Below are 25587 nucleotides of genomic sequence, written 5' to 3'. Positions count from 1 at the left end.
CGAGATAGCATGTTATGTTGTATGTATGCGGCGTCAGCATCCCGAAACGAGCGTTAGGATTACAATATGTTTCCGGGAGACCACTTCACCTGTCACTTGCAGAATGCGCCGATACTTTGTTACCTATTGTATTGTCACGTCCCGTATTAAGTGCCTAAATCCCACGCCGAATCCAAAGCGGTGGCGCGCGTTCCGCCATCCTTAAGATAAATTATGTGCATATTATTACATCAACGTAATGATACGACCTTAGTTCCGCACTAATGTGATTCTATCCCGCTGAAATTCAATTAGCATTACAAAACTGTACAAACTTCCAAGATGGAAACATCCATTTATCGTCCGAACTTAGAATTGCAGATATACGAGTGAATCGTTTCCAATTGGAAACTATGAGATGCGGCCTGCATGCGAAAACTTATCAAACGTCTAATTAAATGCGACTGCATGATCGTAAATTTTGCAATGGGGACCACTTTTATGGCGGTTTCCGAAGATTAGTTTTTCAATCTGGACTACAGATTTATCTATCCCCCAGTTTCGATCCAGCATCGAATCTCCATGTGCTTTTCTTGGTTTACGCGGAAAATTTTAATTCATTGATCGTTTTCGTATTTCCCATGTTTTTGGAGGTAATGGAGAGGCCGTACGATGATGTGAAAAAATATATGAGATTTTTAATGTGGGGAGTACTTTAATTTCCGAGGCAACTAACATTTTACTGACGAGTTTTGTATTAAATTTTACCCGAAATCGTGTTTTAATATAACATTTCAATTTTTATATAGAACTTTTGATTAATGTCAATCTGTCAGTGATGACAGTAGTCATTATAGACATTTAGCAATGTCACAGATGCGTCATGCGGCCGATAAAGTGACGGTGCGGCCGGTAAAGTGACAAGCGCCAGGAAAAGTAGTCTGTTCTGCCTCTGTCATAGAAACCAAAATTTCCTGACAGAAAGTTGACTTGAAAATGAAGGTTTCAGGCCTGGTTTCAGGACGATTTTGGGTAAAAAAACGTACACACAAAGGTTTTTGGCCGTTAACTGGGTACTTTTTTAAAATGGTGGCAGTTTTGTTACACTTGCGTTTATACCTACTTCCTTATTTTAAATGGGAACCCCATATTTTATTCCTCATTTAGATTCCTTTTTGAAAATTAAGGTCAGTTTATTAAACAATATCTACGAACATCTTTGACTTTTGGAGAAAAAATTTCATGGGTACTTTGACGCCTTGTATATCAATGACTATTAGACGTAAAACAATAGTATATTGAAAGACAAGTGTTACAATGCGACCTATTGTAATACGACTATCTTGTGGCACGAGTGTCCGCAAGATAGGAGTATTACAATAAAGCATTGTAACACGCGTTTTTCATACTATTTTTTCTATTTCGGTGCTTTAATTTAATTAAAAAAATCATTACAGTGGCACCACGCTCAGAAAGTCCCTGACAGGACGTGTCCGAGGGCGCTAGAAATTTAGACCGTACATTCTGATGCAAAATTTAAAAACACTTTAAGGGAATTACATACCTACCTTATCAGATCGTAGATCAAAGGTATATGAGCCTTGAAAAAGACGAGTGTGTATAAAACTGGAGACGGAAAACGTAAAATAAAGCAAATACAAGAAGCAAAGTGTAAATTAAAATAACGTGAAGCGTCAACTGTCAAAACGGAATAATTAATAATTATGGCGCGGAATGTATCGCGTCGTTTTGTAGGCTTTCTATTGGCCAGGCTGAATTATTTCAAAATTAGTTCGCATATTTTCCGGGGCTTTTCTGAGCATGGTGGCACTGTATCAGAAACTATAGGGAACATTAGAACTAACATGTTTTATGTTGGGAACACTTTTTATGCCGTTAAGTTTTAGGTTGGCAGCGTAGTAAGACTGACATTTTGAAGTTCAAACATGGAAGTACCCAACGAAGTACCTACTTGTACTAACTAGTAACTGCCAACTTAAGAGATGAGTTACCAAGAAAAAACGACTATAATCACTGTCTTTGTACAACTGTTTTCGGCCGAAAACAGTTGTACAAAATCATCATTGTGACACCGAAATAGAAAAATTAAATTTTGGGGGTACCATAAAACTGCTGGTTATTTGAATAATCATAATCATTTTTCACAATAATATACAGTTTTCACAAATTACAAAAACAATTTTGTTTCAATATTTTCAAAAAAACCTAAATTATATAAATGGATCCCCTTTTTCTGTTTTTTTTTCTATTTTCTTTTCATTGACATGACTGTTATATACCTACAATAATAAACTTGATTGTTTTCACATTTTCCTTAGTAAAGTATTTTGTTATACAAATCATGATTGCCATGAACAAAACATCTCATGACTGCCATGAAAATTTTAATGAATATCTGTCAAACCAAGCGTTAGTGTTCAATGGCGGCGTAGAGGGTAGGGCGGCCGGGGCGGTCCCACCAGGGCGCCGTCACCTCGCTATAGAATTTAAGAAGCAAAGCAGATTAGTAATCACGATTAAATTGGCTTTCAAATAATGTGCCATTTGCCATAAGATTCCATTTAAAATTTTAGGGGTTAAGCTCCCTACGAAGAGGGGTGAAGACTTGAGTTCGTGATTTGTATTCCAAAAGTTGTCCCCCGCGAATACAAAATTGACGTGTTCGAGGATTTTTCGAAATTTCTAAATTTAATACCCTAAAAGCCCTCTGTATACTTCTCGTTGGGCCACCCTGTATAATGAACTTATCCTTGACATTTATTTGAAGTCTCGTTATTGTAGCATCTACGTACGATGATTTAATAAAACGGTTTGATAACGTATGATTCACACACCGTATCACACCCGTTACAGGAACAGGGCGGTCAGTAGATATACGACCACGGACGAGCGAAGTGTGCTGCGGAATTGAATGCAGATTTAGAGAAATTATACAGTGAATACTGAAGATCAAAACAAAAAATGTGAGTAGTAATTACATTAAATTAAAAATTAGCGAATTACAAAGGGGCGTTAACTTCTCAACCGAACGGTCTAAAAGAAACGCGAACTATTCACCCAGAAACTAAGTTAAACAATGGGGAAATGATTCATTTTTATTATTATGTATGATTATATTTGCCTCGTATCTTCGTAAATTAGCGCGCTTCCAATGATACTAGACACAACTAAATCAGACGCTGTTTGATGCAACGCATGTGGTTATCTATTGGTATTTATACTTACTTAATTGGTAGAAAACCAAAATCTCACTCAGGGTGTTAAAGTGATTGCATCATTTCAATATTTCACTTATTTATGACTTCCGTGCCCTTTGTAAATGTTTTGTCATTTAATTTCTTAGTTTACCGATTTATCGATTTCATACCCAAACATAAGACCAGTGGCGGTATATCAAATAATCATTTATTTATGCAAAAAAAGAAAAATGAACAAAAAGAAACAGCTATTTACATATGCATATCCACAGTGGAGATTAATACGTGGTAAATGGACGGTTTCCAAATTTTTTAAATAAATTTGTCCAAAACAAAAACGATTTCCAATCAGGATCTCTTGAAGCGTTTAATGTCACATTAATGTTCAAATATCCCAGTCCAAATTCATTTTCGTTCGCCAAAGGCCAAGTGACATTTTCAAGCAACGTAGCGGGAGCGGGAGTGGGGTTCCTGTAAGATGGACATTAAAACATTTACCCCAATAATTTCTAATTAGTTCGAGAGTGCTTACTTACCCATACTTAGCGAAGTTAGCCCATAAAGTCACCATACGTTTTCTGGTTACTAAATCGCTGGGGTTAACTTCATTACGATTATTGGCCATTCTCCATATGTAAGGCAATTCTTCAGAATGTCCGACACCTGAAAATTTTTATTACATATACGCAGGCCTCCTAGTGCAGTATACTAACCGCGTTGTTTTCGTTTTCCCGAACCTAAAGCACCTTGGTAGGAGAACTTGTAAAGGTATACAGGGGCGCTTTGAGAACATAGCGTGGCTGTCTTCAAAATTGGTCTCACATACAGATCATCACTGATAAACTAAGCGTTCACAGTTTAGGAAACACAACGTTTCTACGTCGAAAATATGTACTTACCTGCAGAATAGACTCATCTGGTGATAAGGATATTGGCGTGTTTCCAAAGTAATGATTTTTTATTAGTAAGCTCAAGTTCAGTTTCGTTGGCGAGTCATGCACATTCATGCTTGGCGTTACTAAACGAGTTGGGTCCAGATCATATTGACTCAAAATCAAACGAAAGTTCTTAAGCACTAAACGAAATTTGTTAAATCATATTGTTAAAATGAAGGAAAAAATTACGATCAATCAACGGTAGGGCTTCAAATGAATTATATCCAATAATGTAAGGAATGTTATGGAGTAAACCATTTTGAAGTTGCTCGTAACTGTAATTAACTACAACCGCACCTGGATGTATTGGTTCGATAGTTGGACCAAATGGCATGCTAGTTAATTGGTTTTTCTTCAATATATCCTGTAAAATAGAATAGTATGTAGATACAAGAGGACTGTAGTACCAACCTGAAGAAACGCCGCACGCACTGCCTTCTGTAGGTCCGCGGCGTCCAACCTTCTCAGACCTTCTACTATTGCTTGAGAACTGCTAGTATCTATCAGCAATATATTGGCGATACGAAGCGTTATTTCCCTACCATTTGGTGCTAATGCCCAGGAACTAAGTGAGGTTCCGCTTTCCATAATCGCACTTTGGAACAGTCCTACAAAATCAAAGGAATGGTAACTTACTAGTGGTAAGTAAGTAGATTTTCATGAATGTTCTGAATGTTTGGTACTGTGTGCGTTGTTGCGTGTCTCACCTTTTGTTATTGGAGCCTGCGTCAAATAGGAAACTGAAGCTGATCCGGCACTTTCCCCAAAAAGTGTGACCTTACCACAATTACCACCAAAATATTCGATATTTTCCTGAACCCATCGCAAAGCCATTATCTGATCCTTCAACCCATAATTACCCGGCGAAACGTAATCTTCTGTCGATAGGAACCCTGCAGTATTAATACAATGGAATATAGTACCCCACGCAATTTGTGTTTACCGAAAACTCCTAAACGGTAGTTAAGGGTTACGACGATAACGTCTTGATTAATTAGGTAATCTGGACCATAAGTTGAATAGTCGCTGTTACCGTCAATAAATGAGCCACCATAAATCCATACCATTACAGGACGCAGCTCTGACGAATTTTGAAACTGCCATAATAATAACATTGAAATGTTGGGAACTTTTCAGGATAGATAAAGGACACCAAGTAGTACGTAACGGTGAAAAATAGTTATTTATTATTATTACATAAGACGATAAGGGGATCTTTTAACCATTTAGCCATTAACTTTCACGAGATGGTTAGTTTCCCTTTGTCGTCGTGTATAATCCAAAACTTTATTTTATAGCAGAAGCCATTTAAAGCATTGTTAAAGTTTCAATTCTGGATCGTTTTACCAAAAATTGATCTTCATTACCAAAAATGGAACTTTTTTTAGTTATCCCGCCAATACATTAACATGAAGTCATTATTATAATTAGCAGGTTTTTATCTTTTAAAATTGAAATGGAGAACTTGAGTAATAGGTACGTTTAGCCAAAGAGGTTTCTTATAAAAATTACAACAAACACACCAATAATGTATATTAAAATATCGAACGCGTTTCAACAGCAAGACTGTCATCAACAGCGAACAACCGTTGTTTCTAAAAATATTTCTAAGACAGCTTCTAATACCTTAGCAATATATGCTAGGTACAAATCGAGTTTAACCTGGGAGAAAGATTCCTAGCTGGAAAGAAGGTAAAATTCAAGAGGTATCCTAAAACAACTAAGAGCAAGAAGATTTTTAAAAATTTTTAAAGATCACGAAACCCAATCGAAATTGGAAATTTAATTTTTATAGTCAATTTTTGCTTGGAATTTGTTATTTGTTTGAATGCCTGTAAAATTTGTTACCTGAACTTGAATTACAAAGGGGCGTTAACTTCTCAACCGAACTGTCTAAAAGAAACGCTCGGAGACTAAGTTAAACATTTTGGAAATGATTATTATATTATTATTATTTTGTTTTAGTTGTAACTTGAAAGAAATTATAGAGCGTCTGGATGTGACAATTTTGTTTAGTTCATTTAATTAACCGGGGGGGGTTATTAATAATTTGAGACACAGGATTGCGTAAATTTCATGTTATAGTTTTGGTTCAATTTCTTAGAAGTGTTCTGTTTTTATATTATTCCTAGAATTTTTTTCGATGTAAATTTCTTTTTAAATTTTATTTGCCGTTAACGAGGTATAGCGCGAAGTAGAGATAAGGTTCTTCGCAGAATTGCCGGGCGTACGTGCCGTTTAGCAAGAAGGTGAAAAATCGACGCTTCGCGTGATTGGAGGACGGGATGTTGAAGAAAGGAGAAGGGCTTTTGGCTTAAATAGAAAATTTTGGATGAGAGCGGGGCTTTTTGGTCGTTACAAAGCCAACCGGCGCTTCTTCGGTTACGTTATTTTTTTGAATTTTGTGGAAGTTTTCCTGCGTAGTTGGATCCAGGTTTAATTAGAATTTTGTGTCTGCCGTTTTAAGAAGAATTATTGAGAAGTTTAAGAAGTTTGTCGTCGTCCTGTTTTTTTTTTATTTTGCGGAAACACGGAAGTTTTGAATTTGTGGGTACCCGAAGAGAGAAGACGTCGGTGTTTGAGTGGTTGGTTTGCGTGTTTGTGTACGGTTACCTCTTTTTATCGGAGTACGTTTTTTCGGACTAATTTTAAAAGTAAGTAGTAGTTAGTGTTTTGTTTTGTCATGTTTGTTTTTTTGTAATGTTTGAGTAATTTGTTTTTTTTTGTGTGTGTCATTTATCTGTTTAAAATTGTAACAATTTGTAAAACAGAAATTTACGCAATTTTTTGTTTGAAATTAAACCAGTCATTGCAATCCAGGTTTTGTTTATTAGAGTCAAGGAGAGGTAATTGTCGGCGTCTCTTACTTTGTTTCAAGTTGTTTAAATCTGGGGGTAAAGTTTCATATTGGAATTTAAGGATTTGGTTAAGCCACCTATTTATGTCATTGTTGGAATGCTGTAGGGTGGCAGAATCCAGCTGGACCTTGAGATGCGGATAAAAATTTTGTTTTCATTTTAATTACAACTGAGCTAGCTAGAGGTAATTCGTGGGATTCCCAGAAGTAAAGGTTAGGTCTCACAACAATATGCTAGGTACAAATCGAGTTTAACCTGGGAGAAAGATTCCTAGCTGGAAAGAAGGTAAAATTCAAGAGGTATCCTAAAACAACTAAGAGCAAGAAGATTTTTAAAAATTTTTAAAGATCACGAAACCCAATCGAAATTGGAAATCTAATTTTTATAGTCAATTTTTGCTTGGAATTTGTTATTTGTTTGAATGCCTGTAAAATTTGTTACCTGAACTTGAATTACAAAGGGGCGTTAACTTCTCAACCGTACTGTCTAAAAGAAACGCTCGGAGACTAAGTTAAACATTTTGGAAATGATTAATTTTTAACGTCGGAGACAGTGCCGCTATTTTTAACAAATTTAACGAACGTGGGTGTCGCGTTTTAACTAATTGTTACTACCTAAGGGTTTGGGTGCAGGGTGCAAAAACATTCCGTTGCGCCATATTTGGTAATGCCAAGTTACCTACAGAAGACTCATTTCTTAATCAAAGTGTTTCATCCAATTTGTTTGTAATAAGTGCAACTTTTTTACGAACAAAACGGCAACCGGTAAAAAGGTTAATGGCAATTAATGCAAGTTTAACGTACATGTATACATTGCGAAACGTCGGCAGTTGATTATTGCTATTGTTGTTATTATTGATTATCGTCCGTTAAATCAAAGTAAGCCTGAAGCACGGTTTATTCCTGATCCAACATTTGCATTTGAAGTCATTTTTATATTCCTGAAGGGATCTACGGGTTTATCATACATAAGGGTGCTCTCTCCTGTGCCTACAAATTGGTAGCAGAGCGTTTCAAATTTAAATATTCCGGTGCATTTTTATAAAATTTTGTTTTGAGATAAGGCGCGTTGTATGATTGTTGATTGAAGTTTGCTTGCTTAATTTATTGTATAAGACGATGAAGGGATATTTTAACCATTGAGTGAATTAATTTTCACGAGGTGGTTAGTTTCCCTTTGTCGTGTATAATACAAAACTTTATTTTATAGCAGAAACCATTTAAAACATTGTAAACTTTCAATTCTGAATTTAATTTCGACGTCAAAAATAGGAAGCTTAGGTTCTGTCGTCGCGGTCGTTTCCATAGATACAGGATTGTCATATGCACCAAACGTCATTTTGTATCGTACTCCGCGTGACATTTAAAATAATAATTAAAGGATTCGCGTTTTGAATTTCGAAGCGACCAGTACGGTCCTCTAGAGAGATTCGCCTTTTTTATCGTTGGGCTGACCAGATTATTGACGTGGTATCAGAAGTGACCAACATTTTAAGGTCTCTCCAAAATTTACGGATATTCGAGTGTTGATAAAAAGTCATAATTAAGAAATTAACTTAACGACGACATATTTAATCCAAATAATGAAAACTCCTAGTTCGGGTGGCGCGAAACAATAAAGAACCCAAAGTTCGTATCCTGTTAAAAATAAACGCACTACAAACATTCTTTCGTTATCGCCTATCGTGAACCATTTTCGCGCGACTGGCTTAAAGTACACACATTCATACTCTTTGTGAAGAAACATTTTCGCATTACTATGAATTTAAGTATACGGTGTAGAAACGAAACCCTTTTGTAAAATATCAATTGGATTATCTGTTCACTAGTTTTGTACTAGTTAAAAAGAATAGAGAAACTTTCCTGGTCAATAAGACCGATTATAACCCCAACGTTTCGTTATTTTCAAAATTTTCCCCGGAATCTAATTTGATGAAAATTTTAAGACAGCAATCGTTCTCAACATTCAATCCAGTCGGCATCTAATCGTTATAAGCAGTTTGTTCCATGGAGTCTTTATAAGTCCGTTCATTCCAACAAACATTAACAGAAAAAGTACTTTAACCATCTATTGTTCATTGCTTGGGTCCGTTTGGTAAAAAACAAATTAAGAGGGATACAAAATTCTCTTTCATTGTTGCAATGTAATAAATGTTACTGTTACATAGTGTAAGAAGTTGCAGTTTTCTTAGTTTCCGATTACTAGTGATTCTTCTTAGTTAAATACCCGACGCCTCATTTTTCCAAAATCGTTTTGTAAATATCAGGCAAGATGGATTAACCACTAACAAATCAGTGAGAGATTGCCATTAGCGTATTAAATCTTGCAGTTACAAAGATGGAAGCAAAACTAAAGTAAAAGGGGTAAATACAATAATTATATTTGTTTACTTAATTTTTGTACTTATTAATATTCCTGTTTTTTCCACACATGTTTTAAGGCAGTGTGGAGCCTAGGATTTAGTTTTTCGAATCATGTTTTGATGAACACTAAATGAGTAAGTCATTTAATAGTGTGGTTTTTGAACCCACGTATCTTTTTATTTATTTTAATTTAATTTCCGCTTTCATACCTTATCGTAGGTGACTGATCCTTTATCAAGTTGAAAGCAAAGTTAACTGGGTCATCTTCTAAATATTTCATCATATCATTGCAATGTTGTAAGCGCCTCTTTCTTATGTTATCTGCATCATGCATGGATCCAGCACAACGCTTCATTATAATTCAGTAAAACCAAGCACGCAAATTAGAATTAACAATCACTTAAGAAACAAAAAACGCGTGAAACAACTCGGTCCCCAAAATCAGCGTTCAAAGTTTTCCAAAGGATCTTGTTCTAAGCCCTCCCAACCAGAAGTTTAACCGATCGGCTGATCTGACTTTAGTCTGATTCAAACTATTCTTTTGACATGTAGAGAACAGAACGAAACAGACAGATGGACAACTCTGAATACTAACACAACAATAATTTATTATTCATGATCTTACTTGAGGTGTGTAGACGTTCAGGTACAGGCAGTCTTCCGAACCTCCGGGTGAACTGAACTGGATACATTTGGCAGCATCTTGAGTCGCATTAACTAATTGACCTGACAGATTTCCTGGAAAGGCAACTGGCGGCTGTAAAGACTTGCGGTGGTACATTGAAATTAACTGGTAAATAACCTTAAATCGAAGCTCCCCGATTGGTGGTAGAGCAAACGGTATCGCTCGAAATGTAAAGTAGGTTTTTTGCTCGTCAACAGTTTTATTCACTCTTCCAATTATTTTCATACCATTTTTGATTTTGACAACTGGTTGCTGATAATCCTGCAATAGTAGATGGATGTATTTGTTACATTACGTGTAAATTACAATCACTCGCGCTGTAAACTTTTCTGAAAGACGTGAACCATCTCTTTGTGGTAAACAGACGGTTACAACAGTCAAAGCACATATAGTCAGAAACAAGACTGAACATGTCACAGTCATTGTAGAAATTCTAAAAGATTGCTTATTTGTAACATGTTATAGCTTTTGTGCACAATTAAATATTTGAATAGCATCAGATAAGGTACTTCATGTGTGGGCGATAAAAACGTTAACAGTTAATATTTATCGGTATTTGTACACCTACAATTAGTAATAAGTTCACTGACAGTTACCTGTAATAGTTATTTACTATTACATAAAAGGAAAATGACACATTACTGGCGAGGGAACGTTGAAGTACAAGGGCCCGAGTACATTAATTTCCTAGTCAGTAATGACAATTTACTGACGAGTTTTGTATTAAATTTTACCCGAAATCATATTTTAATATAAAATTTCAACTTTTGATTAATGCCAATCTGTCAATGATGACAGGAGTCACTATAGACATATAGCAATGTGACAGGTGCGGCAAGAAAAGTGACAGCTGCGGTTGGTAAAGTGACAGCCGGCAGGAAAAGTAGGCTGGTCTGCCTCCCTCAAGGAATCTAACATTTCCCTGACATAAAGTAGGCATAAAAATGAAGGTTTCATGACTATTTCGGATAATAGTTATTTGTATAACTAGAGAAGAAAGTGGAGTTTTTCAATTCGAAGTTAAAGTTTTTGACACATGAGCGCAGCGAGTGTGTCAATTTGAACCAGAGTTGAAACGCACTTTCTTCTCATACGTAATTTTTTCTCAAACTCCAATCAAAATTGAAAAATTATCGTATGCAATAATGACGTTTGACACATAGCAATCTATGTACGGGTATGTTTCAAGTTTAAATGTGATTATTAAGATTATCCTAGCAATTTTTTTAAGAGAGGAAAGTTACATTTTCTTCACCCTTTTTAGAGACCAAAGTAGTTGTTTCTGGAGTAGTTTCAGAAAAAGAAGTAAACACCGCCACCATTTTTAACTTCATCGGGGAATAGGTAAGACAAATTGGTGATAACCACATCGGCATGCCACAAGCTACCGTTTTAAAGAATCAGATTTAGGAAGGGAATTTAGATTAATGCATGGGTGTTCTAGAGGGTTCTTTAGGGTTTTTTGAGATATTAAAAACGTATACAAGGTTTTGCTTATCATGGAAGCACAAACATATCCATAGTCCAGGAAATATATAATTTTAGTATGCAAAATACATGGTAGTTCTGGACTTGTTTTATGTTTGCTGTGTCTATGAATCCGAATTTTCAACTACCAACCAACAATTCCCCCGCAACCCCTCCAAATTTTGAAAAAAAATATCGCTTTTTTTTAAAACCGTCTTGTAGACAATAAATGCGACAAAAAGATCATATGATATTTTGAGATTAAAGGAGGGAGGGGGTTAAAACAAAAGATAAAGCGGGTGAAGGGAGAGCGAACACGAACGCTCCCTACGTGCTTAGTACGTAAACATTTTTTAGGATGTTTTTGGTTGCATACTATATCTACATTTCAAATTTGTAAGTATTACAAAAAACTATTTCTTAAAAAACATATTCTTTTCTTATTTTTCAAGATTTTGGGGTGTTGCGGAGGGAATTTTTGGTGGGAAGTTAAAAATTTGGATTCATCAACCCAAAAAACATAGTTAGCCTGTTTCCAGAACTACCATTAATTTTGTAAACTAAGATCCTCATATGTTCTGTATTGCCTGGACTATATAGTCAAGAATCTTCCAACAGGAACTAGTGATCCCATGGATTACTTCAATAATGCAACTTGTAGAACAACTGGCTTCAGATTTAGCGCTGAATCACAAATCGTGGTTCGAGAAGCCATACGTAAACTAACAAATTTGCTGTGGCCAGCACAGGTACCACCCTCACATATGCCCATGCGCGATTCCGCCCTTTAATATCTGGAAATAAGTGTACCAAATTTGGTTCCAAACTAGCCGGAAATAAGAGTACAGACGGACCGACAGATCTACATAATCGAGATTTTGTTTGATTCGGATTCCTTGTATTTCCATAAAAAAAGTGGGGGGGTGATTTTTTACCCCAATGCAATGTAATACCTCCTTTACTAACGTGCATGTAGTCCAGGAAACGAAACTTAAAATTGTATAAAACCTCCGGAAACTTTTCAAAATGCATCGATTTGCATGAAAATTTGGGATTAAGTTCTATATTATGCCGATGGGCGATTTTCATTTTATAGGGGTGAAAACTAGCCCTTTTTGCCGAAATCCGTAAAACAAAGTGAGTAAAATTTGCGCAGTTGATGTTTAATTAAACAGCAGAACGCGTTGAATTTTAATTGCCCCCATCCATATATGTTAATATTTGGCGATTAAATTCCGTTAATTGGGGATTCCGCGCCAATTTGTGAATGGAATTTCGCCCGTTAACTCCAGTAGGAGGATATAGTTACTCTTGTTCATTTGATTGTAAGTACGCCATTTGCATTTAATCTGTCAGCATATCTTCTTTAGGTTCCGGTTGATATTTAATACGATTTTCCATCGACGATTGTTGCAGATTCATCTATAATTGGCCCTCTTGTTTAAAGAGGTATATGTACATTTTTAAGTTTATCAACCAAGAAGGTTACCTTCGTTTTTCTTTTAGGGTTCTAATTTTATGAATTAGGCCACCTGGATCATGAACGGAACTTGATAACAGGATTGGATCCTCAACAAGGAAACAACTGCCGTAATCTTCACCGTAGCAAAGTAGCTATTTTTATCACTTTCAATTAATTTGTTACCTTCAGTACGGATTCATTACCTTTGCGAACTCTGTTAAGTTATGGTCGACTTTTGCACGCGAAATTTATGGTATCCCGCCACTTCCTTCTGGAGAGGTTGGTCGAAAAAGTATCGTACTTGTGAGCTTACTGCGAGTAAGTCGAGGCCCTTCAGGCATTGTTCAGTTCATTACATTCCGAACTCAGCAGCTTAGGAGTTTTCTTTTGTTGCAGATTTTATGGATCCGGGAATTGAGCTCACTTTTCTGGATAACATCTAATTAATCAAGGTGAGCGTTGCATTTTTATGTTTTGCCAATATACGTGCGCATTTGTGTTCGGATCAATTTCTTTGTGGAAACTTGCGTCAAGATCAAGTCATTGGAGATGACAACCTGAAGGGCGAAGATAGAGCTCACACCTATTTGAGACAAGGTTACGCCGCGCGCACGTGAATTATTCAGGATAGACATCCCACCTCGGCCCTCTCACTAGAACCCTAGGCCAATATATGAGTAACATCGATATATGTCCCTCATTTCCATGCACCTGCAGGTTGAGAGCATCCCTATAACTGTTGTTAGCAATGGGGCTTTAGATTTTTCGTATCGGGTCGACACCATGACTTATTCGACCGCGTCATGGACTCATGCTCACTAAGGATACCACCATAAAATATCGGTCCTACAGTGTGTTTAATTACCTGAAAATATATGAAAAATTATTTGAAAAAAATTCAAAACTAGAATTGGACGGACGTTTTGGTTCTTTGGTTTTGGCCCACTTGTTTCAAATTTCCAATCATCTCGGTAACGCGATCGGGATTAAACAAGTAAACAATTTTCTTTCTTTAAGAAACTAATATCTACTCGTACTACAAAAGATCAGATCAAATGTTATGTAACAAATTTCGACTAGCTGCAAGAGTAAAGCCTTCCGTATCAGAAGTGGATTCAGATGTACGCTTATAAATTTAAAACTGTAGAAGAATAGATGGAGGAAAACAGATGGTTCGCGATAGTGTCATTTTATTATGCAGCTTGACGTAGAAGAATGCTCTTAAAAATAAAAAACCGAACGTTTACTTAAAATCTAAATTTAAGTTAAGAAAAGTTTAAGAATAAAATCTTTTAGAGAAACAAGCAGAAAACGTAGCAACCGAATCGTTAGCTGTAACATCGTTGAACTTTAAAACTAATAAAAAGGCCAAATGAAGAGTAAATATGCAAACTGTTTCTCAAAAGAATAAAGAAACAGGAAAGTGTTAAAATCCCTAAAGAACTTTTTCGTGTAAACTTTTATAGTCGCAGGACTATAAATTTGATCAGACTTATTAGCATACGTTTATGAACTTTGCGATCCTTAAACGAGTTGACGGTTTCGCAAGGGCTGGTCTCGCGAAAAGGCTTCTGCATTGTACGAATGCAAAGTAACGCGCCCTCTCCCCCATCCGGCAACATAAACAAAACTCGACTCTAACTTTTCGTCACTCTTAAAACCCTTTTAAATACTTAGGGTTTACGTACAGATCTTAAATTATAATTATCGCAGAAAGACGGCTGCGGCTATTATTTTAATAATTCCCCACTTTCAAACTTTTGCAGTTTAATTGTTCTTTAAAGAGCTTCTAATATGGTACATTGAGCGGATGCGATCCTTCAAAGTGACTCTGAAAACGGTGCTTCTCTATCGAACTGCTTTTTTCGCATGTAGAGTCCGTGTCATACTACCGCAATTATTCGTAATTGGTCCACCCTTTTCTTCTTATGAGGCCTTAATTTCAAAACGAACCACTACAAATGTTAATTTTCATCAGAAAGAAATATTTGCGAGATTTACCGATGGCGGGTATAGTTTTGTATTAGGATTTACCGTCACTTCAATTGCAACCGCTATCCCCAATCGTAAAACGTCCCTCTAAGATTTACACATTATTGTATATGCAAAAAAATTTTTTACAAGGATATTTTCTCGAGGTTAATACAATGCCGAAGATGAGAGCGAGCCACCCTGTAGTGAAAAAAAAACGTAATCTCGGTTTAAGTATTGGAAATAGCAGTCGGGACATCCTGTATGTAAAATCATTCAAATTGTTGCATAGGATCTGAGTAATTTAATTCAAATAGACACAGAAATAGAAGTAAAAATAAACGAGACTGTTTTTCAGGTGGATCGTAAAGGCGTATGTCTGCGGGAAAAATTCAAAAATTTAAACCCAAACCTAAATGCTCTTGTTTACAGCATGTACGAGCATGATAATACGAAGATTTTTTAAGGAATAGTGTGTTGGTTAAACCCTTTAGAGATTCCGTTCCACGTAAGACCTTTACCAAATGTTACCCGAAAGGTTTTTACAAAATCTTCCATCAAGCAGGCTCGTGAGAATTTCTGCACATATTATTATTTTGTAGTGCTATCTGTCCGTCTGTCTGTCCGTGTGCATGACAACGTCGGATAGCTTTGAAAGTTGGTACACATGTGACATAAGAAAAGTCGCTATTATTTTTCAGCTACGTAGACTAACGGGTCAAAAATTTACAGCCCAAAAACGATCTCGAGGGTCGTTCGGTATTCAGCTGTAGCGGAATTTTTAAATATCCTTTAGCCGAATTAACTTATTAAAGGTTTTCCAAATCCTGTATTATGGTTTTAGATAATTTCACCATATACATCGGTAGGTACTCCAATTTTAGGGACGTCTTATTTTTTGTGATACTACATTGTTTTGTGCAATACAGAGGGAAATCTTATCTCCACGTGGATCCATCGAAACTATACACAGATAGTTACGTATATCTTATCAAAACATGTGTATTATTAAAGTTCGAAAAATCGATGTAAATAAACTAATTATTAAAACACTCATAATTAAATTAAAGTAAAACTGTTGCAGCTTGGGTGGGGTAGAGTGGGCACAAAATAGATATTGCCACAAAATTTTGAATTTTCCTATAAACTTTTCGATTTACTTACTGCAATTATTTACTGTGAGAGTTTTAATTTTTACAACTGTAACGGGAGCCCGCTAGAGTATTTTTTCTTGTGGCCCCTATCTCAATTTGTGACAAATTTAGAATATTTCGACCAGGGGGCGAGCGCCAACTTTGTAACCGTGTTGCGTAGGGGGTCTTGGTTTTTCGCGAGGTTTTTTGTTGTTCTTCGAGAAATGGTGAAAATCTTGCACCATAGGCGATACAGCGGTGTTTCAATACTTGAAAGGTGCAAGGTAGGTATGCATTTTCAGACCTTCAGACCGCCTAGGTTCGCGAGAATTAGTGTAACGTTAGGTCACTTCTTTCGGTGGCATCCCTAAGTACAGTATCCGATATGGGCTCTACTCACAATGCTATATACATTTTTTTCTCCTAGGAATTTTTATTAGATTTTGGTGTTTGGAACGATGCTTTACGGTGGCTTTCCCAAATTAAGAAATAAATTTCTAGCTCAGTGTTAAATATGGTGGTTCTGCAAAAAAACAATGTGAACTAGATGTGTGAAATACGAACTAATCACGAGAAAAAGCGTGAGAATTCAATTCCAATTTCTATAGTAAGAAAAAGGGCGACGCGACGGTATAAACTTAAACTCCCGCAATAAACAACTTTGTGTTTAATTAATACAGCTGGAAACCAACTCGATCATTTGGATTCCGCTAAATCGAGCATTCTCGGGAATTTTGTGAACGAATAGGTCTCCTTCCGTTACGAGCCAGGGTTAAACGACATCTATTCTTGACCCCATTCCACAAATCCTAAAATTGATGATGTCTCAGTTGCCCAAAGTTGAAATGGCCGGAGGGTAGATTTGGGCGCAATATAAATAAGGTAAATTGTTTTTTTGTATTTACGTTTTAATACGGACCGTGTCCTAAAAATTTTGAAGTTTAAACCTTAAATAGAACCATTGAAGCAGTGTATTCCCATATTTCTAAATGAAGCAGCATTTTCCAAGGAGAGGAAAAATCAATTGTAACATGACCGAAATTTATTTAATTTAGTACGCCACGTACGAGAACGCAGTACAAATTTTGGGATACTGGATGTTCCAACAAACATAAAATTGATTTTTTGGAAGGCTGTAGAGGAAGGCAATATATTGTATTTATTTGCTATCAAATGGTCGAAGTGGCGGAAGAGATCAATTTTTGAATTTTCAGGTAAAGAGCCCGTTATTTTTTTACTAATTGGATCAAGGTAATTTTAACAAAGTGGGCTAGCCGTGGAAACATTTTGGGACATAAACGTAAATGTAACCATTCTTACACACCGTATTCAAAAATTGTTGTTTCCTTCTTTGATTATACTTAAAATAGTTCTAGAAACACCATATACATAAACACAAAAGTCTTTTTTATGAAAAATTATGAATAAATACTATTTTACGTAACAGTTCTCTGGTACTAGGGTAGCAGTGCACGAAAAATGTTTTTTACATCGATTGTTTATGATTAAAGAGGTTTACTCAACCTCATGTTCATCAATATAAAAATTTAACCCCTAGCAGTTTTAAAATTATGATTTTTTTATTGAAAACTCTTACTTATACCAAATTTCTAAAATAGGGGTTGTCAGTTTGCTTTGGTTTGGTCGGTTTAAGATTTTAACAGTATTTTTGGAATTTGTATTTTTATTCAATATACCGCTTCATAGCGAACGTGAACAAGAATATGTCTAGCGATTACAACACGTACATTTTCGGTAAACGTGTGCGATAAGCGAAGAGAGATACCGGACCGTAAGGGGGTTTATCGGCAGACGAGTTTAGACTTTCAAAGAGCTAGCACGTGTTATTTAATAACTGCGATTATTTCGCAGCTAATTTCGCGAGTGGTTATTTACCATAGGTGCGCTGAAACTTTTGTTTTGGGTAAGTTTATCTACTTTAAAAATTCTAAATAAGAACGTAGCTGCGAGTTACCTGCACGTTTAGTTGTGCGCTGGAACGTTTTAGCCTAATTCGTAACAAGGTCTTTTATTTACGGGTTGTAAACATTGTTCAAAGGAACATTCTCGAGTCGCTGAAGCGCTCTTCAAACAGAAACGGGGTTTTTAAAACTCACATTAAAACTCATTGTGATAAACAAAGAAACATATTTTGGACCGCCAAATGTAACGTTAACGGTTGGTTAAAGGCAAGTTCCTCAAAGTTGAGTGTAATCATTAGACAGCGCATTTTGTGATGAATAAAAAAAATGTATCCAACGGCATACGGCAGTGAATTTGAGACAAATACCTGCAATGAAACCTAGTTAATAAATTGGAAAACATTAATACCAACACAGTGGTACATTGGGTTATTTATTCCTGTGCATAATCACATTAAAGTAGTGGTCGGTTATTTTTAGGAATTTGCATAAGGAATTTCGTTTGAAGTAGTTAGGAATCGGCCCGTGAAAATTACTTGCACGAAACAGATTTTGTATTGTACTTATTGTTAAGAAGCGGATCCAAACAAAGGATTTTGGTTATTTTGTTCATTGATTTAAAATTTTTCATTTAATTTGAGTGATACCATTCCTATGGTTGGATTAAAATTTTGTTAGCATTCAGAGGTATGTGTATATTTTGAGTAGGAGAATGTACCAGTAATTTATTATGTGTCAAAGACGACAGTTTAGACAATCATCAAATTTGTCATGGACACGTGATCACGAAATAGGCATTTTTTATATTTCTTTTTATGAAAATCAAACCAATACTTTACATCCAGGAAAAAATGGAAATCGATCGCCTTTGTTTTCATTAATATATTTAATCAACTAAGGTCATATGAGTATTTATTTAAAGGCCAAACTTCCGTGTGGTAGGTGGTATAGAAAAGATTCTTATTACTGGGCTAGCCGTGGGTAAAAATTAATTGTCATGTTATAATTGAGCGAGATCTTTGATCCTTCTAAACCGTTACATAAGATGCCTTTATCATCCCTCGTTGCAACAGAACCACCCTGAATGGCTGTTTTCATATCCTTAACACCCTCCACCCCTATCTTATATTCACAAAAGAAATCGAATCTGTTAATAAATCTCTCAATTTCTTAGACTTCCAACTCACTCCTGCAAATCAATGTCTATAGAAGACCTACCACCATGTTATCCCCTTCGATGTCCCCCATCCCCTCACACACGGGTTATCCTTGCGACGAACTCAGCAATGATGACCCCGCAAACCTTATAATGAAATGGTAAAAATAAGTTGGATCAAAAGCTAAATGTGTAATTCCCAAAATAGAATTTCATTTTAAATAACCTTTGGTAGTGGGCAGGGTCGATACGGTTGATCACGGGCCCTACCAGAAGTTGCTACTCCTTGTTCCTGGTCAAGGTCAGGGAAATGATTCGGGTCACAGATAATTCAGTTGAAGAAAGGGTCAACCCAGGGGAAGGGTACGTGTTCAAGGCGGTCGATTACTGGCTAAACACATAATTACGGCACACGGAAAATAACAATTTCTCAAAGCGAAAACGAGAGAAAAAATGCCCCTTTCTATATGTACGGATGTTTGTTGAAAATCTTCTAATTAACCACTAGTAAAAAATTCTCGGCTCACTCGTAATTATTATCTTCGTACACTTGGGCGTCCTTGCACATTTTATCCTGGTTTTCACTTATCATTGCAACATAAATTCGGCAACTAATAAATAAACGGAACTGAAATCATAAAATATGAGTTTTCTCCTAGGTTTTCTCTCATGTTCCAAATGACGAGAGCTTTCGGGTACTGCAAAAGTAATTTAAATATCCCCCGGGAACGGTTAGAAAACTGGTCAATTATACACTCGAAATAAGAGGATCGCCTCAGTATTCCTTTTATTTGGCAAGATACGAATAATTTGTTATACAATTTTTTATGTGACATATCTGATCGCATATTGAAACTTACGGCACCACTTTCGGTTGGAAATCGATGCAACTTTCGTTTTTCAAATCCTGTATCCAGATATTTAAAAGAGCAAATCAATCTGTACGACAACATAAAATATGCATATGGTTGATATACAAAACAAGTAAAAAGGTTTTTACCTTAGACAAGAAAAGAGACCTTGCCTAAGGTTTTTACCCTAAGGCGAGTAGCTTTAGAGCATTTTCCAGACATTTATCAGTACTTTCCAAACGGGTATAGCTATGTTTTTCTTTATTAAAAGCATCTATGGCTAAAATTCAATGAAATATCTCAATAAATAAGAAAGTTAACATTGCTTAGTCTACGCTTTCGCACATCTTATTTTGCAATATGTGATATGTTTGCGTTTACTAGAAGCATCTGTGGTTAAAATTTCAACGAAATATGTTCATAAATGTTCGCATTGCGCAGTCTGATTTTTGCTATATGCGATATGTTTGCCTTTACTAGAAGTATCTGTGGTTAAAATTTCAACAAAACATATTAATAAATTAATCGTCAAGATTTTTTTTGCCTCAGGTACCAGAGCTACGAGTAGGATACGAACTAAATATATTATTGAAAACCATAGGACTACACCATTTCCAACTGTAGTTCAAAAAGAATCACATTTATTTTCAAATATATCATTTGTATTTTAAAATTGTCGGATGAATATTCAAAAGCGTCATTTGTAGTTTAGAATGGTCAATCGAATATTAAAAAATATCATTTTTTGGCAACTCCATCACCATCTACACTTCCGGCCGTTCATTTTTGATGAAAGCCTTAGATTTCTAAGATTTTCGAAATCCACTCACAAACAATTTATAGAAAATCTCCAAACAATGAACGAAAATCTTAATAATTTTCTTGGATTAACTCCCTTGTTAAACTTTCAATCTTTTCTCATTTATTTTTAAGAAAATGTAATTCTTTTTGAGAGAGCTATTCCCTCCAGCAGGAACCAGGTATTTGCACTCCATCAATTTTCATTAACACTTTTTAATTCCTCAAAAAACAATAACCGGATTTGTTAGATACTACCTTCCCTAATTTCCATTATTCCACTACTTCCTCAATTTTTTTACCCAAAATCGTCCCGAAACCTTCATTTTCATGCTTACTTTCTGTCAGTACATTAATCAAAAGTTTTATATTAAAATTGAAATGTTATATTAACATACGATTTCGAGTAAAATTTAATACAAAACTCGTCAGCAAATGACATTACTTGACCCAGAGGTTAAATTACTCGGCTCCAAAGGACCTCGCACTTCAATATTTCCTCACCAGTAATGCGTCATTTTCCTGACTCTTATGTAAATAACTATTCCATGACATAGGCAGAGCGGACTACGTTTTCTGCCGCTTGCCAGTTTACTGGCCGCATCTGTGACATTGCTAAATGTTTATAATGCCTCCTGTCATCACTGACAGATTGACATTAATCAAAAGTTCTAGATACCGGGTGTTCAGAAAAGCTGGTCGACTCCATAAATAATACGGTGTAGCCAACTTCGGGTATGAAACTTCAGGGCGGGTGCTTTGTTACAAAAAGTTATCGCCACCTCCCTCGTATCACCTCCCCTGGCATCCCCGGGGAATTTCGAGACCGGATTTGGACTCTGAGACTGCGAAAACCCCCCAAGTAACCATTTCGGAGCAATTTCTCGGCACTATTAATTGGGGCGATTGAGACGTCTGCAAGGAATACATATATCCATTGGTGATGTCAAAACAAAAGCTATTTCGGTTTAAAAAACAATTTATACTTGTTTGTCAATGTCGCCTTAATTAATTTTTTTTCGAATAATTCCCCATATGCCTCACTTTTATTAAGCGTAGTGATCTTGTTTTTCGAAATTAAGCAATAATATTAATCCGAGTAACTTTGATAATGGGAATGTTTGATTTAGTAATAGGTGCAGGGTGTTTACAGTGAAGTGGTACATTTTCCTAATTTCAAGGTGCCATAACTATTTTATTAAGGATCCTCAGATCCTTTATAGTTTTGTATTGTCGTCCGTCCGTCCGTCCGTCCGTCCGTCCGTCCGTCCGTGTGCGCTCTAACTCTTTTTAAAAGTGGCCGATTGTGTTGAAATTTGGTATACGGGTACGTTGGACATTAAGAACGGACGCTTTTGATTTTCAGGAAGCTGGTTCAACAGGAACAAAAGTTATACGACTTCGAGTGAATCGGGAACAGGAAAAACTGCGAACTCAATATAATAAAAATTAACATATTTCATTCCCTAGGTCATGTATCGAGTTCGGACTTTCGCTAGATTATTCCCTATGACTCTTAGATGTGTAACAATTCAATATAACTCTTCTCTGTGGTCTCGGTCAAAAGTTTTAGAGCAAAATGTACCCAAAATTATTCTTTACACATGAATTTAGAGTTGTAAAAGCTTTCAAACGCATTATCTTGATGCTGAAAGAGTTGATAACGTGCACGTTTGATAACCGCATGTGTGTGATTCAAAAATGTTAAATTATTTTTCTGAGGCCACATGGATTTTGATCAAAATATGTCAAAATCGTTAATTATGCACCAAGATCGTTGGGAAAAAGACTACGCGCATTATCTCAATGCCCAAGACATGAATTTGATGCATTTTTGGCGACCACGTGGATTTTGATCAAAACATGTCAAAATCGTTATTTATGCACCAAGAGCGTGGGGAAAAAGACTAGGCGCATTATCTCAATGCCCAAGACATGAATTTGATGAATTTTTGGCGAAAACGTGGATTTTGATCAAAACATGTCAAAATCGTTATTTATGCACCAAGATCGTTGGGAAAAAGATCAAGAGCATTATCTCAATGATCTAAACATGAATTTGATCTATTTTTATGGACCACATGGATTTTGATCAAAACATGTCAAAATCGTTATTTATGCACCAAGATCGTTGGGAAAAAAACCAAGAGCATTATCTCAAAGCCCAAGACATGAATTTGATGCATTTTTGTTAACTATAAAATGTATTTTGTAAGATTAAAATAAATTGTCGTTAAAAGTGATTGTAATACTGAGGATCCTTCGATATTTCGTTGTATCGGTTTATTTTCAAACGGAACTATCACTATTCCAGGAGTAATTTTATAGAACGAGTGGCAGTGCCATTTACATACAGTATCAAACATAGGATGTTATCGTACGAACGCCAAAATTCTACCCCATTATCAGTTAAACTAAATAGCATACCTAAGTATGTTACGTTTAAATGAAACGATAATTATTGATAAAAAAATGCGAACCTGGTATTGCAACAGTGATTAAAAAATCTATCCCGCGCCATTTGAAATGAAGTGTAAAATTACACATTCAACACGCATGGTTTGATTTACAACTTCATGAGCCAAATAAATATAGGTTAAATAGAAACTGAGTTCGATTACCACTATCAAAAGAACCAGAATAATGAATTATATCGTGTGTGCTCTACTCCTAACATCTTCACTTTTGGTTTGTATCCAATTTTTTTTTCAGTTAGTAACATACTAAGTTTTTCGTCCTTAGGGAACCTTCGTAGGACCAGCTGTTTTAACAGGTAGGTAGGATATCGGCTAAGTGGAATTACTGCGTACTTGCATTGCTGCTTCTCACAAAATGTATTGGTTGGTTGGTAACTCTCATTCAGTTCATGGTTATACGATTTTACTCATTACAGGTTTTGGACGAAGGTTTAATGCATTTCATAAACTTCTGTTTCCAGATACGGCCATGGAAAATGCCGATGGAAAACCAGACCAGACGGAGGAAGCTGACACCTTGCCAGAGTCGCGGTTCAATGCTGCAGGTGATGGTGGTTGTGATCGCTATTCACTACCCAAACTTGGTACGTTCGGATTCCACAAACTAAACTCATGTTTCATCGATTCTTCTACAGATCAATCCGACTTAAAAGAGCCATGTAATATATCTCGTGAAATTGATGACTCCCTCCACTCCGATCTTACAAGTTAAAAACGAGTAAATAGTTGAGCAATATAAAACGGGGCTTTTTAGTTCTTAGCCATAACCTATTTCCTAAAGCAATTTGTGAAACTAGCCATTAACGGCAATCAGAGATTTTGGACGCTGTGTCCAAGACACCATGTCTATCATGGGGATCTTGGAAAAAGAGTTATTATGATGGTAAAAAAGCAACCTAAATATTCCTGTGTCCAAGACACCATGTCTATCATAAAAGAGTTATTATGATGGTAAAAAAGCAACCTAAATATTCCGAATACGAAGATTATCCAGAAAAACCGAAATGTTCTCATTTCGTGAGTATTTTTTTCTGATGTTTTTTGAACAGACACAACAAATTTTAAAAAAAAGCACTTTCTCATTGCTACTTAATACGGTGACAATTTACAATTAAATTGGTTCAAATTCCATATGAAAATGAAGAAAAAAGTCGTAAAACTGAAATTTCTTTGTTCGTGTAGCGATTTTTTTGAAATTTCAGCAGTGGCTCTTTCTATTTTAAAGCTATCGATTCCAAACATATCACTTATAGCGTGCGTTGTGCGTGTGCGCAAACCAAGTGATTGGTGAAGCACGTAGGGGCAGGTCAGAATTGTCAATATGAACTTCTCTCCGAAAAAGAGGTATCGGGATAAGAGGGTGCTCACAAAATGATATGGATTAAATTTAAACTGCAGCTGATTAGACGAACAAATTTGGCGCTCTTTCTTCTGAATGTTCCGAAAGTTCATTTATGAAGGGGTTCAAGTTTTGGTCGAGACACCCTGTGTAATAGCAAATTAAGTACCTGTGGTAGGATGGTGTCATAAGGAACTAATCGAGTTATTCGCTCGGCCACAAAAGAAATTAGGAAGAGCTCGTTGATTTTCTACAAAATTGACGTCGAAAAATTCATTCAAAGTTTTGTAGAGATACGTATCCGGGCGGCATTTCAGAAACAGTACATTATTGTAATAAATCTAAAACATCAAGTCACCTACTTGCTGGAAAGTTTTCCCCCGATTCATTTCATCTTTCATAAAATAGGAAAAGTGTATAGGTGATTTATTATGTGCTGCGAGATTAGAATGTTTCTAACACGTCTTAAGGCAAACGCTATGAATAACAATAATGTTGCAAAGTAACGCCTGTGGGTATGAGTGACTATGATAAATAACCTCGGCCGTATTATAAATTTAGGTACCGAAAAGTTTCTCGTGAGTAATAAGGGCGCACTGTCTACAAGTAGTTGCGCGCGTAATGAGTTCGCGCCCTCCTCTTGTTTATTGTGCGCGGCTGTCGACGAAGAAACAAATTGGTCGGTAAATCTGAATACCTGTAGATTAAAAACCACGTGAAAATCGCTCGCATTTCAGATAGAGTTGTATAAGTAGAAATAAGGTTGTAGCAAAAAAACAATTTCCAAAAAAAACAAAAGCTTATAAGTAACTTTTGATGTACTGATTTGATTTCATTTCATCGCACAAAATCTGCAGCCCAACCTTCAGACTGTTTGAGTTTGTGGATTCTACAGGCCAAATTCTATACGAAAATGTTTTTTTCCCGACAACGATCTTCCTGATGGTGGAGTCAAATCTTCAAACGCGAATTG

The 25587-nt window shown here is 36.0% G+C and overlaps 1 protein-coding gene across 1 annotated transcript; it reads right to left on the bottom strand.

Annotated features, from left to right (window-relative positions):
- Window positions 1-3475: 3475 nt before the first annotated feature.
- LOC116174510 (carboxylesterase 5A-like) lies at window positions 3476-25018 on the bottom strand. The gene is made up of 11 exons (XM_031492444.1): window positions 24977-25018; window positions 10156-10299; window positions 9979-10110; window positions 5076-5229; window positions 4840-5025; window positions 4544-4740; window positions 4322-4496; window positions 4097-4272; window positions 3911-4040; window positions 3734-3860; window positions 3476-3668 (listed from the first exon to the last, which is right to left on the bottom strand). Exons 1-11 carry the CDS (start codon window positions 25013-25015, stop codon window positions 3476-3478), a joined length of 1653 nt encoding a protein of 550 aa, XP_031348304.1. The 5' UTR covers window positions 25016-25018.
- Window positions 25019-25587: the final 569 nt, after the last annotated feature.

This window comes from Photinus pyralis, unplaced genomic scaffold (assembly GCF_008802855.1).
Source record: "Photinus pyralis isolate 1611_PpyrPB1 unplaced genomic scaffold, Ppyr1.3 Ppyr1.4_LG6, whole genome shotgun sequence".
NCBI lineage: Eukaryota > Metazoa > Arthropoda > Insecta > Coleoptera > Lampyridae > Photinus > Photinus pyralis.
The sequence above is the reverse complement of the archived record's forward strand: the minus strand, read 5'-3'. Positions and strand labels throughout refer to the sequence as shown.